The sequence below is a fragment of the Brassica rapa genome, chromosome A09, assembly GCF_000309985.2.
Source record: "Brassica rapa cultivar Chiifu-401-42 chromosome A09, CAAS_Brap_v3.01, whole genome shotgun sequence".
Lineage (NCBI taxonomy): Eukaryota > Viridiplantae > Streptophyta > Magnoliopsida > Brassicales > Brassicaceae > Brassica > Brassica rapa.
Window position 1 is genome coordinate 28,002,927 of NC_024803.2, and position 20,690 is coordinate 28,023,616.

The window sequence follows — 20,690 nt, forward strand, 5'->3', positions numbered from 1 at the left end:
CAAACAGCTTATACTTCATGATCTCCGTATAGAGACCAGACCTATTAACCAACTCACAGGCAAAGCTGACCCTATTAATTAGCCTTTCAAATCCTTCTAGCCATATTTATCCTACTCCAATACTTTTTTGGTAAGAAGAACGTCTACTCCTCTCTGTTTGAGATGTTAGTTAGACTTTTCATCCAACCTAAATACTCAAATACTTATACTTAGATAATGATAGTCAGATATGGTTCAAAGTTATTTCACTATTTTATTTGAAGAATTGGTTTATTTTGTCGATTGCTGTCATTTCGTTGCTATTAATATTTTACCAAAAATATACTCTTTGTTAAATGTCTATTTTCATTTCTAATGCAAACTTAAAATATATAATTATAAATTTACATAAATAATATTTCTAAGTAGAAAGAGAAATTTGTGTGATGACTAGTAAAAAACTAGGACAGTACATGGTAACTATGAAACAAAACTAATAAAATCAAAATATATGGAATTAGTTTAAAATGGAATATTTTCATTCTGTTTATTCATAATCAAAATTGTAGAGGAATGTTTAGAAATGTTTTTCTTCGTTTTTTTGTAATGTTAATGTAGTTGAAAGAATGAGTATTTCATTCTATTTAAGTCAAATGGTAAAACAAAATGTAATAAATAGAATTAGTCATTCCACGTCATTATATTTTAGAAAATAAATAATTCAGTTGTAGTTTTTTTAAAAATAAATAATTCAGTTGTAGCTTTAAAAAAGTTAAAAGATATATAATATAAATTTTAATGTTGTCTGAAGTATACTTGTTGAAAAATACAAAATTGAAACAGGAAAATTATTTGACAAGCGTAGTTGAAAATTTTGAAATAAAGATAAACTAAAAATTAAGAGAATAAAAATATAAATATAAGAATTAAATCCAAAAAAAAAATTGAACAAGCAAGATAAAAGGTGGTTTTTTTTAAATAGCATACCAAAATATATCTGCTTAGACACTTGTGGGCCCAACGCAGGGCGGCAGGGGAGTGAGATAGACTCGGACACTATAAAACTCATGAACAAAGTAACTTGGTCCCTAAGACTCCACCATAATTGTTGCCTCTCAGTGTCTTTAGGGTTTTGTAACAAAACGATCACTCTTCTCATTATCTCCATCTTATTCCAATCGATCACTCTTCTTGAAGATTAACGAGCGATGGAGATTGCTTCGAGCAATTTGAGATACGAAACTAAAGATGTTGGGTGCAAATCAACCAGTTCCTCCTTGTTACACATAAACCCTAAGTTGAGACGAGATGGCAAGGAAAGGCGCGACGTTGTTATGGAGACTACGAAGAAACGCAAACATTCTGATGAAGAAAAACCACCAGAGAAGAGACGAAAGAAGACCGTGGAAGCTCCTCTAAAGTCTAAGTTTACAGAACCGGTGCAAGCTTTTACGACCCTTCATGTTACAAAGAGGAAGTCCAAGGTTATTACAGCAAAACCAGGTGATAAGACTGAGACTCAAGACCACAGTTTGAAAGACTTGATAGTAAAGGCGCGAGAGAAAGTGCAAGAAAAGAGACAGATCGATCATAGGAACAATGACATCGCAAGCCAGAGGATAACTGCTCGGTTAGCCTTAACTCAGATGGTAAAAACCGTTGATTTCGATGATCATCTTAAATATCACATGGAATTAGAGAAGCTAGGGTGTGATTTCATCAGTGATCAAGTCAGTTGCTTGTACAAGTTCAGTCTCTTGTCAAGAAGCGACTACTACATTGATGAATCTAACTCAGAGTAAAAGCTGAGAAGAAAAGTGTAGTTGTGATCTGTCTTTTTGTTTTTATTTGTTGTGTAATATGTAGAACATGTCAAAAGTTTCTCTTTTCAGATTATATATGACAAAGTTTCAGAGTAATTCTGTTTATAATATTTGCAAAAGTGATCAAGCTACTGTTATTGCTACAAATAGTAGCAACTCCATATACTTAATACAAGTAGTAGCAACTCCAAATACTTTGTATAAAGATGGAATAGTGCATGTCTTAGAGTTTCAAATTTGCATCAACATTAAACAAAATTCCCATCAAACCAAACCAAAATTATTTGGTCATGAATTTGTGAAACCAAACTATATATGCAGATGCAAAAGGACTGCTCAGATCTAGATCCAAGTGTTACAACTGACTATTAAAACTTCGAATAAGATTCAAGATTTCAGTCAAAATATTTCATATTTCACTTGATGACCTATGAAAAGTTTGGATAGTCTTTGTGGTAGTTTACTACTTTGAGGAGAGGATTGCAGATGCAGCAGTAACATCTGCTATCAGAGCAACTGGTTGACGAGCCTGAAGGCAAGCACCAATGTCAAAAGGATGCAACTCTGAACCAATGAAGATTCAGGCCCGCATGAAGACAAAGGATCTGCGAAGGTCCAAGGCCCGAGCTCGATAAAAATGACCCATACTTATAGCTTTGGACCCTTGTGTGTTATATTCGTGATAAAAAAAAATTTGTAGGCTTATCCTAAAATATTTTTCTCTATGAATATCTTTGAATGGGTAAGAACTAATAGAGACACTTCATAAGGATCTTCGTCTTTGATTCAACAACACATGTATTTCTTTGCGTCTATCTATTTCTCTTGATCATTAATTGAAACCATAACTTTGTCCCTGATTTCACCAAAGATTTGTTGTCCCCTAATAATTACTTGACCTAATATTTTTGTGATCACATTCTAATAGATCTACTAACCAACATGGGACCGTTATGCTAATAAAAAACGGTGTAAAGAAGCATGAGTCTGGTAGTTTTTGGCTTCTCTTGTATATATACAAGTTCTCAACTTCTGTTGTAAGTATATACTAGATTTTGATCCGTGCAACCGCACGGGTGTTTGTTTTCACTTTTTTATACATAAATTATTGTTTTAGAACATAAGTGGTATATATTTTTAATGTTAATCATATACTTAAATATTTATATAACTATTTCAAATACAATAATTTTATAATTTACATGTTATAATTAATTAATTGTTTAAACCTTATGTATTTGCCACTTCTTATTATATATTTATCTTATTGTATTTGCATTTAGTTATTAAGCAAATTAATATATTCATGAGAAAATATATTTAAAAAATATTTTGTATTTAATTTAGGCTAAATTCTGACCCGTATTTCAAAACTGTATTTCTTTTTACCAATATTTTTATGCTTATTCATTTTAGATAATTTATTATTGTATATATAAAAGTGTAAGATATGTTCATTTTTAGACATGTATTATATAGTTTGTTAATTTTAAGCCGTTCTATCATCATATTATATTTTAAATAAATAGTTTATATTTATGAAAATAAAATTTATAAATTTATCAATGGAATATAATTTTATCATATTTATTTTTGCATAATAATTATATTTTAACATGATCATGACTATAAAAGTAGATAAAATAGGATATAATTTATTTATTTTCATTTCTAAACGATAACTTAAAATACATTAAGTTATTGTTTAAATATTTTTACACAGATTTATTAGAATTTTAAAAATATAATATATAAATATATATTATATTTAAAATGAAATATATTATGATTAAAATAGTTACAAAGATTTTATATTATTAACTTTAAAGAAATGCATGTTAATTTTTATACATGTATTATATAGTTTGATAATGTTAACCCATCTTACCAACATATTAGGTTTTATTTTTGAACATAAATATTTTATAATTACGAAAATAAAATATATAAATATATAAATTTAATACAATTTTATTATATTTAGCTCAATATAATAATTTTATTTAGCTCAATATAATAATTTTATTTTAATATGATTGATTATGATTATATAATAAATAAAATATCATAGATTTTTTTTATTTTTCATTTTATATAACTGAATATATTAATGTATAATAATATTTTAAACTAATTTCGAAATTAGTGAAAATATTTAAATATAATTTCGAAAATTAAGATCATGTAAAAATCTTATCAAACATATTTGTTAGAATTTTAAAATAAATATATTTATATTTAAAATGAAAAGATATCAAAAGATATTATGATTAAAATATTTTAAAAATTCTATTTATTATTAGTCTGAATTAAAATATAGTATGAATTTGTATGAATAGGTCCATTAGGTCCATTTTAAAAAAAATCACACATGATTCAAGGTTGTGACTTCTGTTTTAATATATAAGATATATATATCTTGTTATATAAATATATAACTTTCATTCCCACATGATCATGTCTTCTCACCATAAGCTTTATAGTCCACAATTTGTTTTGCACATACAATTGATTATGCCAACTTGGGACCATCATTGATCAGATAGAGTAGAAACACATGCATGTATTGTGTCTGGTTAGGTTTCTCAGGAGCTTGTCATAAAGCCTGTCAAAGCTAATAGTTTCTCCTTCTATAAAATGAAACAACGCAATGGTATTTTCCATCATTCATTTCTGTCACAGAATCACAGAGAGCTCTACACCAGAACTTACAAATCTGTTCTCTTTCTTTCTCCTTCTTACTTTTTGGATTAAATAGATTTTAGAAAATGATAATGAACACAAAGAAGCTAATGAAGATGGTCAAGAAATGGCAACAAAGAGCAGCCCTCCATAGGAAAAGGATCTCATTTCAGAGGTCGAGTTCTAGTGGTAGCAGCTCAACGTCAGTAGATAAGGGTTGCTTTGTGGTTTATACGGCGGACAAAGCCCGCTTTACTTTTCCAATAAGTTACCTCAGCAACTCTGTTTTCCAAGAACTCTTGAAAATCTCTGAAGAAGAGTTCGGCCTCCCCACCGAAGGACCAATAACATTGCCATTCGATTCTGTTTTCTTGGAGTATCTTATCAAATTGGTCCAGCGACGAATGGATGAAGATACAGAAAAGGCTTTGTTAATGTCAATCTCTAGTGGTAGATGTTCTTCGCAATGCTCTTTGCAACTACAAGATCAAAGTAGTTGTCAACATTTGCTTGTATTTTAGAGTGTAGCAGTTTCTGTATTAGATAGACACAGAAATACAAATTATTATCTTCATCTCTTCTCATCAAAGTCAACTTCTATTGCAAAACAACTTTAATGTCACTTGTGTTCATGCTTTCATATAAAGTTGTAAAGAAAATCTTCAAGATACTTCACTAAGAAATACCTAACAATGAAAACTTTGGGTCTCAGAAATGGTGCAGCTGTTTATAGGAAAGATGCGTTCCTATGATATGAACTTAATCTGTACCGAAGAAATAAGAATTATTAAAAGAGTAGTTGAATTTTGGACGTTTAATCTGTGGACTTATTATCTACATGGTCATCATTTTCTTCTTCAGTATGACATGTTTCTTTTTCACCAGATCATGTGCTGTATTTCGGATTTAGATTACTTTTTACTTACCGCACATATAATCTATACAGAAGCATGAGTTTGGTCTTTCTGGTTGCGCTAGCGGCTCTTGTCTCCAAGTGAGAGATGCTCAAATCTCAATGCATGTGGATGTGGTAACAAGAACTTAACGGTCAGCAATTATTTTTAGTATAGACTTTTGGTAAATATTTTGAAAAATATTTGGCTTTTTAGTAATGAGTAAAAAGCCAAATAAATTACCAAAATTCAGGAGAATTTATTTGACTTTTTACTCATTACCAAAATTCTGACAACACCATTGGTTTTGAAGCTTATCGGTTTAAAACTGGTAACGAGGTTAGAGTTTTCAATCAATCGTCCTTATGCATCTCTCAGAAGTTTTCAATAAATGTATCTCTTTCTCTGATCATTGTAAACCACATTTGTTGTACCCTAATAACTATTTGGCCTCCTACTCTTTTTTTGACTCACATTTGATTTAGCTGATAGATCTGCAAACTAACCCAAAACCATTATGCAAGCAAAGAAGCATGAATTTGGAATTTTTTACTTCTCTCGTATATACAACTTCTCAAAGAGAAAAGTTCTAACTATACGAGTTGAATCGTCCTAAGGTTGGTTTGCAGATATAATTCGTAACGGGCCTCAGACCTTGTGATCACATAGTGTATTTAACAGGAAAATGCGTTGTCTGGTAATGCTTCAGATGAGCTTGTCTTAACGCCTGTCCAAATAATAAAAGAAACAGATGTTCAGAAATCTTTTCTTTAAATTTTTTTGCTATCCGTAAAGGGTTGTTTCGTGATGTACAAGAATAAAATTCGCTTTTTTTTTCCCAAGTAGCTTTTTTTTGTAACATCCCCAAGTAGCTTAGCCATTCAATAATGTAGTCTTGGAGTATCACATTAAATTGGTATATCAATAAAATGATGAAGATACCGGAAAGGTAGGCTTTGCTAACATCAAAAAAGAATGGACGATGCTTGACATTGTATTGGAAGAACAAAAACGAACATAGTACTGTCGTTGCTTGTCTTTGTATTGTCTTTGCCACAGATCACCAGACTTTTGTAGAACAACTTTTTATATATTAGAGCGTCTATAATGTCTAAGGAACCGTTGCAAACACGAGACAATTAATTAAGCTTGTCTGCCATCGCTTCTTTCAGTGTTAACTGAATGAGATCATAACAGAACTAGAGATCATCACTAGACATCACAAGGTTTAACCATCCTAGAACGAATTCATATACAAAACAACTTACAGTCAAAGATACCATCTCATAATATTAATAAAGAACACAATTACCCTGCAAAAGAAAACTTACAAAAGTAACAAGTCAATAAGGAAAAAAAAAACAGTCGCTATATTTAGGAACTAACTTTTTTTTATTGAAAAAACTAAATATAAACAGATATCATTAGCAATTGCTTTAAGGAAAAACATTTGAAGAGTAGACTGCAACCTCAGCCGAAAGATGGTGATCTAGAGATTAATAATCATGGGATTATCATTAAATATGGACGATTTTATTCATCATTGATTGCAGTAAACCAACAAAAAGAGTGTCTGGAAACTCAAAACAAAGTTAAGTCAGAAAAGAGGTAAGATGGTAATGCATGTCTATGAATCAACACTTGTAATCCACACAAAGACATAAAAGAAGATATCTTAATAAGATTAAAAAAACACGAATTGTATTATTGAAAATAGGATCAGAAGACATGGCAAATCACTCATACTGCAGAAGCAGATCAGACTGGGTGTCACAAAACAATTATGCCATTTCATCATATCCACAGTACTAAATCATTAAAACAAGACACCTTTAAAATATTGAGAGAATCAGACGAAAATAGTCAATCACCATGTTGCATTCCATCGCAATGGATGCAAATAAGACTGGGGCGACAATTCCTTATCATCACTTTCTCCTACACGTACAAAGGGCATCTACACCATAACTTAGCTAATAAGATTCCTATACATAACAATAATCCAAGTAGGATAAACAGAGATTGCTGCAATGAAATTAGCTTATTCAAGCCGTCTTTGGTGTTTTTTTTTTTTTTTCATGTAAAAGATTTCTAAAGGTTTTCCTTTTATATAAAAGCAGACGACTGGTTAGGTTTTAGGGTTTCTCTCTCCCGCTTCGCTTTTCGTGGGCCTAGGCCTTCTAATACATCGTCTTCATAAAAAGCCCATTATTCGACAACATTTAGGATAGAAAGATACTAACTAAATCATAAGCGCTTATACGTCTGGGTTGTATGTTGTGGCCGGCTTGTGTTCTTTTTAGTCAAGTTAGGATACTTTGTATATGTCATTCCATGTTCACTATCGATCTTTATAGAAAAAGACAAACAATGTCTTCGTTTTTATTGACCTCGTTTTTCTGATACGGTTCTTGATTTCTTGCTTCTTCTTAGTCCATTTGACCTAAGTTTTAGCTTTATATATATATATATATATATATATGTATTAATAGTTTTTGGTACATGTGATGTATAATAGTTTGCGTAATCAATTTGAACCCTAAGAAAAAGGAGAAACATACATCGCACGAATTTTATTCCATGACGCAAAGCAAACGAACGGAGGAGGTCTTTCACCTTTACACTCGACATCCTTACGACAGTGACTCTCTCTTTATACCACCAACCCTCTCTCTTTTATTTTTGCATCATCAAACCCAAAACTACATTATATACTATTTTTGTTAATTTTTTTATTTTTGAGTCCAGTTGCTTTAATTTTATGTACTTCTATCACTTATACCGAGTTTATTTGTAGAGAAATATATAAACTATTTCAAGCTTTATATGTGTTTATTTATGTCACAACAAGTTTTATATGTATTTTCACAAAAAAAATGCTTTTAGCCACATGAAAATTTTAACATCTAAATGATTATGACAAATTTTGACTGAGTGGATTCATGATATGATTCATATATGCATTCAATAAAATTCACAAACAAATAAATAAGTGGATCATATATAGTATGGATTAATTACTTCCTACCTACAGTTCATAACTTGTGCTACTGTCAAAATCAAATTGAAAATCAGTTATATGTTCTCGTTAGAGAAGAACGTTTTAAGGTAACTCAAACTCACTGTAACCTTTTGAAAACAATGTCACCTTATCTTTAAATGACCGATCAAGTTCGAGACAGTTGAGAACAACATGTACACATATAAGGATTGTGTTAAATCCATCAATTAGAATAACACTTCACACGACTAGCTCTTTCGATCTATATAATAACTCGTGACGTCATATAGTCAAGTGTACATTCTAAACTAATTTCCAAAGTTGATCTGAAGGAAAACTACAAATAAGCAAACCAAAAGTAAGAATGTATAGAGTTAGATAGAGCTCGTTTTGGAGCTACATAAGTTGAACAAGTCTCTTTTCATAAGTTTTTTCTTTCAAAAGTACACCTCCATTTGGAAATCGCAGATCTTTTATATTGTTTGAACGAGTCACTCTTTTCATAGCTTATGTTAATAAAATCACGGATCTAAACCACACCTGATATAAAAGACAATGCCTAGCTACTTGTACATCTTATTACCTTAACAATTGTTATAAATATGGCATTCAATAAAAGTCAAATCAGATACGTACCATTCTAGCAGATTGAAAACTGAATCGGACAGTAATGTCCATTGCAAACGTCATATATTAGAGACGATTTTTACTTCTTGCCTCTAACTATTAGATTTTAAGTTGATGATATAATAGTTTTCTTATCCCGCTATGTTCCTTTTCAAATATTTAGTTATATATCCGGTTTTATATAAGTTTATTCACGCCAGAAAAATTATTTATACACATAATTGTTTATGTTCCAGTTACATGATAATGAAGATATCTAAGCGACCAATTCAAAGTTAAGAGTGAATACTTTATTAAAAAGGGATTGAATGGATTCATAATATATGCAATTTTTGATAATATTGAATGAGTCAACGAAAAAACTTTGTATAGTTTTCTACTATGTTCTGTACTTTTCAACACTGTTTTGGTATCAGTTTAAGATTTTCTGACCAATTACTTCGTCGTTAGTCTCTCGTCTTAGCTCCTTAAAAGAATAACTATGAATTTCTAAATATTTACCATTTTTTACTAATAAATATTTATCAATTGTTACTGCAATATATATACTTTTACCACAAAATTATATACAAACTGGGGAAATGAAAAGGAATATCCATAGTGACATTCTGGATAATGCTTCAAGATAATCCTGATGTGGTTTCGCAATATCTTATTTTTAACATTACCCAAGCCGTAAAGCAATAAGACTAAATTGTGAATCGGATATTTACTTAAAATATAAAAGTAAGCCTATGATGTTAACCCAAGTGAGTCTACTATGATGTTAACCCCTTAATTATTTTTATTTTTTTATGTATTATATTATAGCTCTAGCGTGAAGAAATGAAACTACCAATAAATAAAATAAAATAACTAATGGGTCCAGTTATATGATGTAGTGTGGTATATATTATACTGAGTTAATTTATATTTAATTATCCTAACGCGGTCCTACTCGTTTTTCTCTAAAATTATGTATTTAGATTCTTTGGTAATGGATAAATTTATATTTTATTTCTGTTAACATGCTTAAATATATAAAATTCCATTTTCAATTCATGAACTAAACAATTCAATCAAGTGGTGATGGTTAGATAACTAAAGGGTTCTGATTGATTCAATAATTACGAATTCAATAATTTTGTTATTCATAAGCATTTTCAGTAGAAAATACAATTTCTATTTTATAAACGTTGTAATTTTTTTATTATGAAAATATTCAGACGATATATTCGTGTTGTATTTATTAACTGTTCATCACATTCAGGATGTAAAAACATAAACACATAGTTAAACATCATAATTCAATTTCCACAAAACAAGTTCGTTTTAGTTTATGGATCTCCCGAATATGGATAATTATAAATCTCCATTATTCTTTCGTGGAGGATGACTTGACATCTCAATTTATTATGGGATAACAAGTATGTTAAAATACTGTAGGGATGCACTATCCAACATTATATAATAACGCTCATTTCGGCACCTCTCGGCACCTCTTTTAAAATCTTTCCAGCCCCATAGGATATAGTCATATACTTTACCATATATATTATATTTGTATTCTATCTATGTTTTATAGTCTATCTTATTGTCATGTCTCGTATTGATGACTGAAATAAATTCATCTCACCACCAACTAACATCGTAAAGATGTTGCATTTTTGGTCAAATGCAGGTCTATTTGGTGAATGGGTATGTCGTAAAATCAATGCCGAGTAATTGTGTTTATTAGTTGATGTTTTTAGTTTATTGGACAGAAATAAACTAGTAGAAGAACAATAACCTGGATCCATACTAGTCGAAGTCGTTGATTATTCCCCCACCATTCGTTATTAGACAACATATGTATGAAGAATAAACGGCTATGCGTGAGAGGCAAGTCATCGAATTAGTTGTAGTTTGTTGAAGTTTCCTTGATTTATGGAGTTTGAATAAGTCATTAGACTAAATCAGTTTGTTAGCGTTATCTTAGGAGTCTGTTTCGTTAAAGCTAGTTGTGCTTTCATGATCTATTTAATCGATCATTGTACGTTGTTTCTATTCAAGCAATAAGAATCTACTCAGTACAAAACCTGTGTTCTTGCCTCAGAAACAACAAGTGGTATCAGAGCTTGATACGAGCCTGGTAAGAGAAGAAGACGATGGGTGAAAAGGATTCACTGCTAAGCATTCCAAAGTTCGACGGAGACTACGAGTACTGGGCCATGTTGATGGAGAATCCGCTCAAGTCCAAGGAGTGGTGGGATCTCATTGAAACTGGGATCACAAGACCGGAGAGGAACGTGATCCTGACTGGTGTGCAGAGAACCGAGTTGGCAGAGGCAACGTTAAAGGATCTCAAGGTTAAGAATTACTTGTTTGCGTCAATAGACAAGTCAATTCTCAAGACAATCATGAAGAAAGATACGGCAAAGAATCTATGGGATTCAATGAAACAGAAGTACCAAGGTAACCAGAGGGTTCAAAGTGCTCAGCTACAAAGGCTGAGACACAACTTTGAGGTGTTGGAGATGAAAGAAGGAGAAACCATATCGGAGTACTTCTCAAGAGTTATGCTGGTGGTGAATGACATGCGTAACCTAGGAGAAGAGATGGCTGATTCCAAGGTGGTGGAGAAGATCTTGAGGACGCTTGTTGAAAGATTCACATATGTCGTGTGTGCAATCGAGGAATCTAATGACATCAAAGATCTTACGGTTGATGGACTGCAGAGCTCTCTGATGGTGCACGAGCAGAAGCTAATCAGACATGTTGGGGAAGAACATGCTCTAAAGATAGAAGGAAGATGGAAATCTGATGGAAGTAGAGGTCGGGGAAGTTCCAACCTCAGAGGACGAGGAGGCTACCAAGGCAGAGGAAGGGGAAGCTCGAGCTTCAATAAAGAGTCAATTGAATGCTACAAATGCCACAAGAAGGGTCACTACAAGTTCGAGTGTCCAGACTGGGAGAAGAATGCAAATTACGCAGAGCTAGAAGAGGATGTGCTACTCATGGCACGTGTGGAGATGAGTCAAGAAGAAGAAGAACATGTATGGTTTCTTGACTCTGGTTGCAGCAATCACATGTGTGGAACTAGGAGCTGGTTTGGTGACTTTGACAGCAGTTTCCGTACGAGTGTGAAGCTAGGAGATAACAGAAGAATGGATGTTGAGGGAAGAGGAAGTCTCAGCCTGAAGATTGATGGAGTCGTACACACCATTACCTCAGTCTACTTTGTGCCAGGTCTCAAAAATAATTTGTTGAGCGTGGGTCAACTACAACAAAAGGGGCTGAGAATCATCATTGAGGATGACGTCTGTGAAATATGGCACAAGCAACAGAGGAGGTTGTTGATGCATTCAACAATGAGCAAAAACCGCATGTTCATCATTGTGGCAAAGATGAAGCAAACTGGCGGTGAAGCAAGATGTCTACAAATTACAGAAGGAAAGACAGAAGAGCTGCAGCACAGGAGACTTGGACATCTTAATCACAAGGGAATGCAAGAGCTTGCTGAGAAGAACATGGTGCTAGGACTTCCGTCTCTCAAGATCAGTGGAGAAAAGAATTTGTGTGATGTGTGTATGAAGGGGAAGCAGAATCGGGAGAGCATACCAAAGAAAAGCTTATGGAAGTCAGATCGTGAGCTGCAACTAGTACACACAGACATCTGTGGACCCATCACGCCAGTATCATCAAGCAAAAAGAGGTACATGATAAACTTCATTGATGATTACAGTCGGAAATGCTGGTCTTATTTCCTTGCCGAGAAGTCAGAAGCGTTGCAGACGTTTAAAGAGTTCAAAGCTGCCGTGGAGAGAGAGCTTGGACAAGCATTGGTATGTATGAGATCAGATCGCGGAGGAGAGTATAACTCCAAGGAGTTTGAGGCTTACTGCAAAGAGAAGGGGATCAAGAGGCAACTAACGACCACATATACACCACACCAAAATGGCATAGCAGAGAGGAAAAACAGAACGGTCATGAACATGACAAGGTGTATGCTTGTGGAAATGACTGTACCAAGGAGGTTATGGGCAGAAGCAGCTCAGTATGCTGTTCATATTCTGAACAGGAGTCCATCCAAGGTGTTAGGAGACATGACACCAGAAGAACGATGGAGCGGTCACAAACCATCAATTGCACACATCAGAACCTTTGGTTGCATTGCCTATGCAATGGTGCCTTATGAAAGAAGGATCAAGCTAGATGAGAAGAGCATAAAATGCACCTTGCTGGGAGTGAGTAAAGAGTCAAAAGGGTACCGTCTCTACAACCCAGAGACACAAAAGGTTATCATAAGCAAAGATGTGAAGTTTGATGAAGATCATGGATGGGAATGGGAAGAAAATCAACAAGAGGATGGGTACGTCTGGGAGAGACTAGTTGATGAATCAGATGAAGAAGGTGAAACAGAAGCGATCCCACCTGAAGAGGAAGTGAATACTGAGGCAGAGGTTCCAGATACTCCTAGACAAGAAGAAGAAAGCGAGCCTGAGCTAGGAGACATAAGCGGAACAGCTCAGAGAGAGTCTGGTGGAAGAAGAAAGCAAGTACCTGTTTGGATGAAGGATTATGTGGGGCTCTTTGTTGAGGAAGATGAGGAAGAGTACGTTATGGTAGCAGCCCCAGGAGATCCTGAGAACTTCAGAGAAGCAGTTCAAGACAAGAGATGGAGAGAAGCGATGGAAGCTGAGATAAAATCTATTGAAGAAAATGATACATGGGAGCTGGTAGAACTACCTATGGGAACTAAAGTGATTGGAGTCAAGTGGGTTTTCAAGACGAAGTACAATGAAAAAGGAGAAGTAGATAAGTTCAAAGCGAGATTGGTGGCCAAGGGATATCACCAAAGACAAGGTATTGACTTCCATGAAGTATTCGCACCAGTTGCAAGGTGAACACAATCCGTGTCATCTTAGCCGTAGCAGCGCAAAGAGGTTGGGAGATGTGAAAAGCGCTTTCCTGCACGGCGAGTTGATTGAAGATGTCTATATCGATCAACCAGAAGGGTTTGAGGATCAACAGAACACAAGAAAGGTTTACAAACTGAGGAAGGCTCTTTACGGTTTGAAACAGGCCCCTAGGGCCTGGTACACTCGCATTGAAGGTTACTTCGCAAGAGAGGGCTTTGAGAAGTGTTATTGCGAGCACACCCTGTTTGTGAAGCGGAATGGAGCCGAGATTTTGATAGTAAGCTTGTATGTTGATGATCTGATATACACTGGAAACTCTGTTGCACTACTTGAAGGGTTCAAGGCATCAATGATGGAGGAGTTCTCAATGACAGACCTTGGAAGAATGAGATATTTCTTAGGCATTGAGGTGATTCAAGATCAAGAGGGTATCTTCATCAATCAACACAAATATGCCATGGATGTCTTGAGAAGGTTTGGAATGGAAAGTTGTAATCCAGTGAAGAATCCGATTGTTCCAGGACAGAAGCTATCAAAGGAAGGTGAAGGCGCAGCAGTTGATCCGACACTGTTCAAGCAGCTCATTGGGAGTCTCAGGTATCTCATTGTTACCAGACCCGATCTAACTTTCTCAGTAAACCTTGTGAGTAGATACATGGAAGAACCAAAGGAGATACATATGTTGGCGGCTAAGAGAATCTTGAGGTATGTGCAAGGCACAAGCAGGGCCGGGCCTGAAAAATATTGGCCCACAAGCAAGCAAATATTTTGGCCCTTTTGTTTCATTAAAACAGTGAAAATATTGAAAATGCAGCTGGGAGATTTGATCCCGGGTCCAGTTCCACAGTGAGAGCATAGTTACCAGTAGAGCTATATGGTTTCTTTGTTCATTATTGGCCCTTAAAACATATATATATTTTCTCGGGCCCCAAGCACATGCTTGATGGGCTTCTATTCAGGCCCGGCTCTGGGCACAAGTGAGTATGGAATTCAATACAAAAGAGGAGGAGAAGGTGTTTTGATTGGGTATGCAGACAGCGACTATGCGGGGGACGTAGATGACAGGAGAAGTACATCAGGTTATATTTTCATGCTGAGTGGTGGAGCTGTCTCGTGGGCATCAAAGAAACAGTCTATAGTAACACTGTCCACAACTGAGGCTGAGTTTGTAGCTGCTGCGTATGGAGCTTGTCAGGGAGTATGGCTCAGAAACGTCCTAGAGGAGATTGGAGTCAATCAAGAAAATGGGACTGTAATGTTCTGTGATAACAGCTCAACCATCAAGCTGTCAAAGAACCTGGTGCTACATGGAAGAAGCAAACATATACATGTCAGGTACCATTTTCTACGTGAGCTGGTGAATGATGGAATCATTCAACTTGAGTATTGTTCGACATTGGAGCAGCTCTCGGATTTTATGACCAAAGCAGTGAAGAGAGACACATTCGAGAAACAGAGGGAGAGCTTAGGAGTTGGAACCAAAGAAGAATAAACTGGAAGGGAGGAGTTCCAGTTTAGGGGAAGAAATGAAGAATAAACGGCTATGCGTGAGAGGCAAGTCATCGAATTAGTTGTAGTTTGTTGAAGTTTCCTTGATTTATGGAGTTTGAATAAGTCATTAGACTAAATCAGTTTGTTAGCGTTATCTTAGGAGTCTGTTTCGTTAAAGCTAGTTGTGCTTTCATGATCTATTTAATCGATCATTGTACGTTGTTTCTATTCAAGCAATAAGAATCTATTCAGTACAAAACCTGTGTTCTTGCCTCAGAAACAACAGTGTATTCATTTGCTTTGAATACTGCTACTGGGATTGAGTTGGTGAAGGAAGCTACGAAGAATTTTAAATGTATGATATGAAAACTTCATAAAGTTGCACAGTTTTTTTTTCCCGAATCAAGCCGTGTTTAGGTTTAAGAGATACATTGCATTCAAATTTCATAGTTTTTATCCTTTGATTTGTTTTTTATAGAGTAGTAAGTATTTTGTCCATAAGTGCATGCATAATAACTTTACAAATATCTATAAATAGATATATTATCAATTTAAATGCCATTAAAATAAATGTTGTTTATATGTTCAAAAAACTAAATAATAATAAATCAAAACAAAAAAATCTCTATATATACAAATTTTTATCATAAATAAATACTTTTAGTACGTACAATTTTTTTTTAAAAATACCCATGCGTTTAAAATATTTAGTAATAAATTAAATATCAAATTCTTTAGATATTGAAAACTGATATGATCAAATTATCTTCTATTACGTAAAATAAACTTGAAAATGCTCATAAAGTTATATACAAATATATAAATAAATAGGGATTTATATTTATTTTAATTTTTAAAAAAATTATGATGTAAAATATTTTGTTGGATAATATAGTATAAACTATTTTTAGGATCTAGTTTCAGATTGGGATGAGGCATTTTCAGGATCTAGTTTTGGACTGTGGCTTATCGGATCTATCATCAATAGGAGCATTTTTCACTTGGTGGAACAAACAGGAGGGTGATCCAATTGGTAAAAATTTGGATCGTGCTCATGTGTTTTCCTCAGTCTCAAGTTTATTTCGAAGCAGAGGGTATCTCAGATCATGCAAGGTGTTCTTTTCGTATTGCTGATCGGTCTGCTGGTAATAGGAAACCTTTTCAACTTTTCAATTACCTTGCAGATCATAACAAGTTTATCCCAACATAGCAAAGGATCTGAGACTTAAACCCTCCACTGTTCCACTCTCGTATGGCCCTTCATTTGTTTCACATGAAGCTTAAACTTCTAAAGTCTGATCTTCGTGCTTTAAACCGGACATAGTATGAAGACATAAGTACTAAGACCCATGAAACTTATGTAGTGTTATGCGACAGGCAGAATGAGGCGCTGGTGAATCCTTCTGATGAGTCATTTAGGATTGCAGCTGAGGCGTTGGATAGATGAAACCACTTAGCAACAATTGAAGAGAAGTTTTATAAGCAAAAGTCTTGTGTTAAGTGGTTGGAAGTAGAGGAGAGGAATACACCTTTTTTCCATCAAGAGGTTCAATCTTGAAATGCCAGGAATTCAATCAAGTCTCTTCTCTCGAGTTCCGGGGAAGTCTTCTGATATCTTGCATATTTACATTGTTTTATCCATTCATTCATAAACATTTTCATCATATAGATTAGGATTTAGACATGTTTAGGTTGCATTTTGCATACATATGTCTCTATCAGGTATTTGAGTACCACATGGAGTTTCTGGAGACATTTGGGTGCATTTGGAGCTCAAAGGAGGTGATTAGAGTGGTCTTTGGACAAGCACTGCCTGGAGCGACTTCTCGGAGCGACTACATGAGGTCGCTGTGCACCACATCCCGGAGCGACTCATCCAGAGCGACTGCACGAAGTCGCTCGCGTTATCACATCCGGAGACACACGTAGATGACCCTGGAGCGACCTCTCAGAGCGACCTACCAAGGTCGCTCCCGATCCAGAGCGACCCGTTGGAGCGACACACCAAAGTCGCTCGCGACCTCTCGCCCGGAGACACCAAAAATCGGCCCTGGAGCGACTTCCCGGAGCGACACCTGCAAGTCGCTCCGCGTTACTTTGCTGCCGAAAATCATGATTTCTTAAGGACCTTTTTGCAATTTATTTTGGACGTTTTGCACTTGGAAAAACCTATGTTTTAAACATCTTTTGTAGCCACCAGAGGCGGATTATCTTTGATCTTTGATCTATTGAGAAATACACAAGAACTCTCTTGAGAAGTTCATCTCTTGGATTTTGATTTGTTATGTTCTTGTGTTCTTGTTGATTTCTTATCTATTTCTCTACATGATTAATCTGAAATCCAATATGGGTTTAAGAGGAATCATGGAGATTAGTGAGTAATCACCTTTGGAATTCATGGGTTAGGGAGATTAAGGGTGATTAGGTTAGAGCTAGGATGTTTTAGTGTAGATCATTCATATTTCCTTGCTAGTAGAGTAATCATAATGCATCTTCTGAGTTGGCCACTCAGTTGTTGATCCTTAGGCATTTCTCACCCGAAAGGTGTTCGATGAAATGCCCGAGACAACTCTCCTAGGCTTTTAGTATACTTTGCCAAAGACATTTGTTGTTAAAGATGCTAAGATAGCTAATAGACTTGTTAGTAATGATTGCTTTCATATTATTCAACCAAAGACATTTGATGTTTGAGATATGTTAGCAAATGAGCATTCATCTAGACATAGAGCTTGCTTAGAATTGTGTCTAGGCTTAAGGTTGATAGTTTGATTGATCATTTGCCATCCTTAGTTCGATACTTGATCACCCAAGGTCTAATCCCTATGCCCATGAGTTCTCTTTTCCCTTAGTCAAGAAAGTATCATTCTGTTATTGCTTTCTAGTTTAGTAGTAGTTTAAAACCCATCTAAATCATTGGTTGCACTTAGATTAAGTGAGTACTTGCATTCTCAGTGCTTTGATATCCCTCAGAACTGGTTCGACAATCTTTTATACTACAACATTTGACTTAGGAGCCTTGAAAACTCCTAACATCATCTTCACAGATGCAGCTATTAACAAAGAGGCGGTTGATAATTTCCATCGCTTCTTGCAGACACAGCCAGATACATCATCGGTCTCCTTGGAAGAGGTGCAAGAGCTCTTGAGTTATCGCTGCTCAAATAGTGAAGCTTTGGATCTGGTCTCCCCTATCACAACCACTGAAATCATATGCACTCTCCAGGCACTACCTAACGGCAAGGTCTCTGGTCCGTGGTCCGGATGGTTTCACTAAGGAGTTCTTTGTAGCAGCTTGGCCCGTTCTTGGAGCAGATTTTTCATAGCAGTACAACCTTTCTTCCTCTTTGGATTTATGCTAGTTGTGGTTAATGCCACTATCCTCTCCCTGATTCCTAAAACAGAATCAGCTCAAACGATGAGAGACTATCGTCCCATAGTGTGCTGCAATTTTCTGTACAAAGTCATATCTAAGGTTCTAGCCCACTGTCTCAAAACAATTCTCCCTGAAGCTATTGAAGCAAACTAGTCTGCTTTCATTAAGGATCGACTTCTTGAAAATGTTATTCTAGCATCTGAACTTTTTAATGGATATCCCAAATCTACTATCTCCAGCAGAAACACGATCAAGTTTGACATCTCAAAGGCCTTTGATACAATAAAGTGGTCATTCATTGTTCTGGTGTTGCAAGCAATGGGTTTACCTCAACAATTCATTCACTGGATTTATGTATGCATTTCCACTGCATCCTTCTTTTTCTCAGTCAATGGCCAATTTGAGAGGTTCTTCACTACTGTGATAGGCATAAGCCAAGTTGCTCTCTCCCGCTATATCTCTATGTGATACTCAGTAATATCCTATCTCAGCTCCTCAAGGCTGCAGCCAGCAAAGGTGAGTTTGGATATTATCTTTTCTGCAGGGAGATACAACTTATCCATTTTTTCTTTGCGGATGATCTTCTAGTGTTTACAAATGGGCCAACAAGTTCAGTTCATGGTGTCTTGGCTGTGATGGATGGATTTGGCCAAATGTCTGGACTGTTTATCAATAACGTTAAGCCTTACTAAGGTGGACTAAGACCCTTTGCTTGATAAAGTCTGCAAGACTTTGCTTGGTTGGACAAACAAGACTCTTTCCTATGCTGCTCGTCTGCAGTTGCTTCAGTCGGTCATTGTGAGTATGGTAAATTTATGGTGCTCTGCATTTATGTTGCCTATGGGATGCTTGGATGTAATTTCTCATTTGTGCAATGCTTTCTTGTGGTCTAGATCGCCAAACGATACCCACAAAGCTAAAGTTGCGTGGGATGATATTTGCTACCCTAAAGAGGTTGGATGCTTAGGCTTTCGAAGATAAGGACACTAACCTGATTTTTGGACTTCATCTGATATGTCACCTATTCACTAAGCCATCCTTCTGGGATGTTAAGGAGACCACTCTTAGCTCTTGGATTTGGAAAAAACTTATCAAACTGCGTCCTATGGCTTATGATATTATGCATGCATAGCTAGGGAATGGAAGGGATATCTATTTTTGGACTGATGACCGATTCAAAATTGGATGCTTGATAGACATCACATTAAGCTTGGGTACTCGTTATCTGGGAATTCCTAGAGATGTTAAGGTGTGTGATGCGGTTATCAACGGGGAGTGGAAGATTAGTAGGAGAAGTCGGCTTCATGGCGATTTGTGTAGACGTATCCTAGCTGAGGAACCGCCTGATGTTACGGGTAGAGCAGACTAGTTTCTGTGGCGCCACAGTCAGGACACTTATTCTCGTTCCTTCTCAACAAAGAATACATGGGATCAACTGCGCATACGAAAAAGCAAGGTCTCCTGGGCACATTTTATATGGTTCTCACAGGAGCTGCCTCGTTTTTCTTTTATCACTTGGCTTGCTGTGCTTGATCGTCACTCTACTGGTGTTAGAATGAGAATGTGGAATGTCAAGCAGTGTCTTCTGCTGGGAAAAAAGATGAGAGTTGAGACCATTTGTATTTTGTTTGTCCATAGATGTTTACTGTCTGGCTGAAGGTTGCGGGAAGCTTTCTTGGGGACCGGAAACGCCGGACTGGACTGTTACTATGGTCACTTTACAGGGTGATACTTTCTCATCAATGGTCTATGTTCTGCTCTGACTAGCTTTTCAAGTAACAGTGTATTTACTGTGGAGGGAGAGAAATGCTCGTAGGCATCGTACGAGTTGATAAGATGTGTCGTCAGATTGATCGCACTATACAAAACCGTATTATTGCGCTACATTATGGAGCCACAGACAAATTTGAGAAATTATTTTGTCGCTGGTTCGCCATCATT

At 35.5% G+C, this 20,690-nt stretch overlaps 2 protein-coding genes and 3 non-coding genes across 5 annotated transcripts; 2 read left to right on the forward strand and 3 right to left on the reverse strand.

Moving 5' to 3' along the window:
* The first annotated feature begins 53 nt into the window (after window positions 1-53).
* On the forward strand, window positions 54-3,055 carry LOC103840538. Its single transcript, XM_033281388.1, has one exon. It carries the CDS (start codon window positions 1,188-1,190, stop codon window positions 1,779-1,781), a length of 594 nt encoding a protein of 197 aa, XP_033137279.1. The 5' UTR covers window positions 54-1,187; the 3' UTR covers window positions 1,782-3,055.
* Window positions 3,056-3,802: 747 nt separating this feature from the next.
* On the forward strand, window positions 3,803-5,086 carry LOC103840483 (auxin-responsive protein SAUR64-like). Its single transcript, XM_009116990.3, has one exon. The coding sequence runs from the start codon at window positions 4,571-4,573 to the stop codon at window positions 5,003-5,005; it is 435 nt and encodes a 144-aa protein (XP_009115238.1). The 5' UTR covers window positions 3,803-4,570; the 3' UTR covers window positions 5,006-5,086.
* A 1,754-nt stretch (window positions 5,087-6,840) lies between these two features.
* On the reverse strand, window positions 6,841-6,929 carry LOC117128718. The gene has a single exon (XR_004452112.1). It is a non-coding gene; the product is annotated as a small nucleolar RNA Z196/R39/R59 family (small nucleolar RNA).
* A 164-nt stretch (window positions 6,930-7,093) lies between these two features.
* On the reverse strand, window positions 7,094-7,179 carry LOC117128778. The gene has a single exon (XR_004452168.1). It is a non-coding gene; the product is annotated as a small nucleolar RNA snoR4a (small nucleolar RNA).
* Window positions 7,180-7,223: 44 nt separating this feature from the next.
* Window positions 7,224-7,313, reverse strand: LOC117128775. Its single transcript, XR_004452165.1, has one exon. It is a non-coding gene; the product is annotated as a small nucleolar RNA U31b (small nucleolar RNA).
* Between the last annotated feature and the right edge of the window lie 13,377 nt (window positions 7,314-20,690).

Coding starts and splice junctions, on each gene's coding strand:
- LOC103840483 (XM_009116990.3), top strand. CDS start 4,571: ATGATAATGAACACAAAGAAGCTAATGAAGATGGTCAAGAAATGGCAA.
- LOC103840538 (XM_033281388.1), top strand. CDS start 1,188: ATGGAGATTGCTTCGAGCAATTTGAGATACGAAACTAAAGATGTTGGG.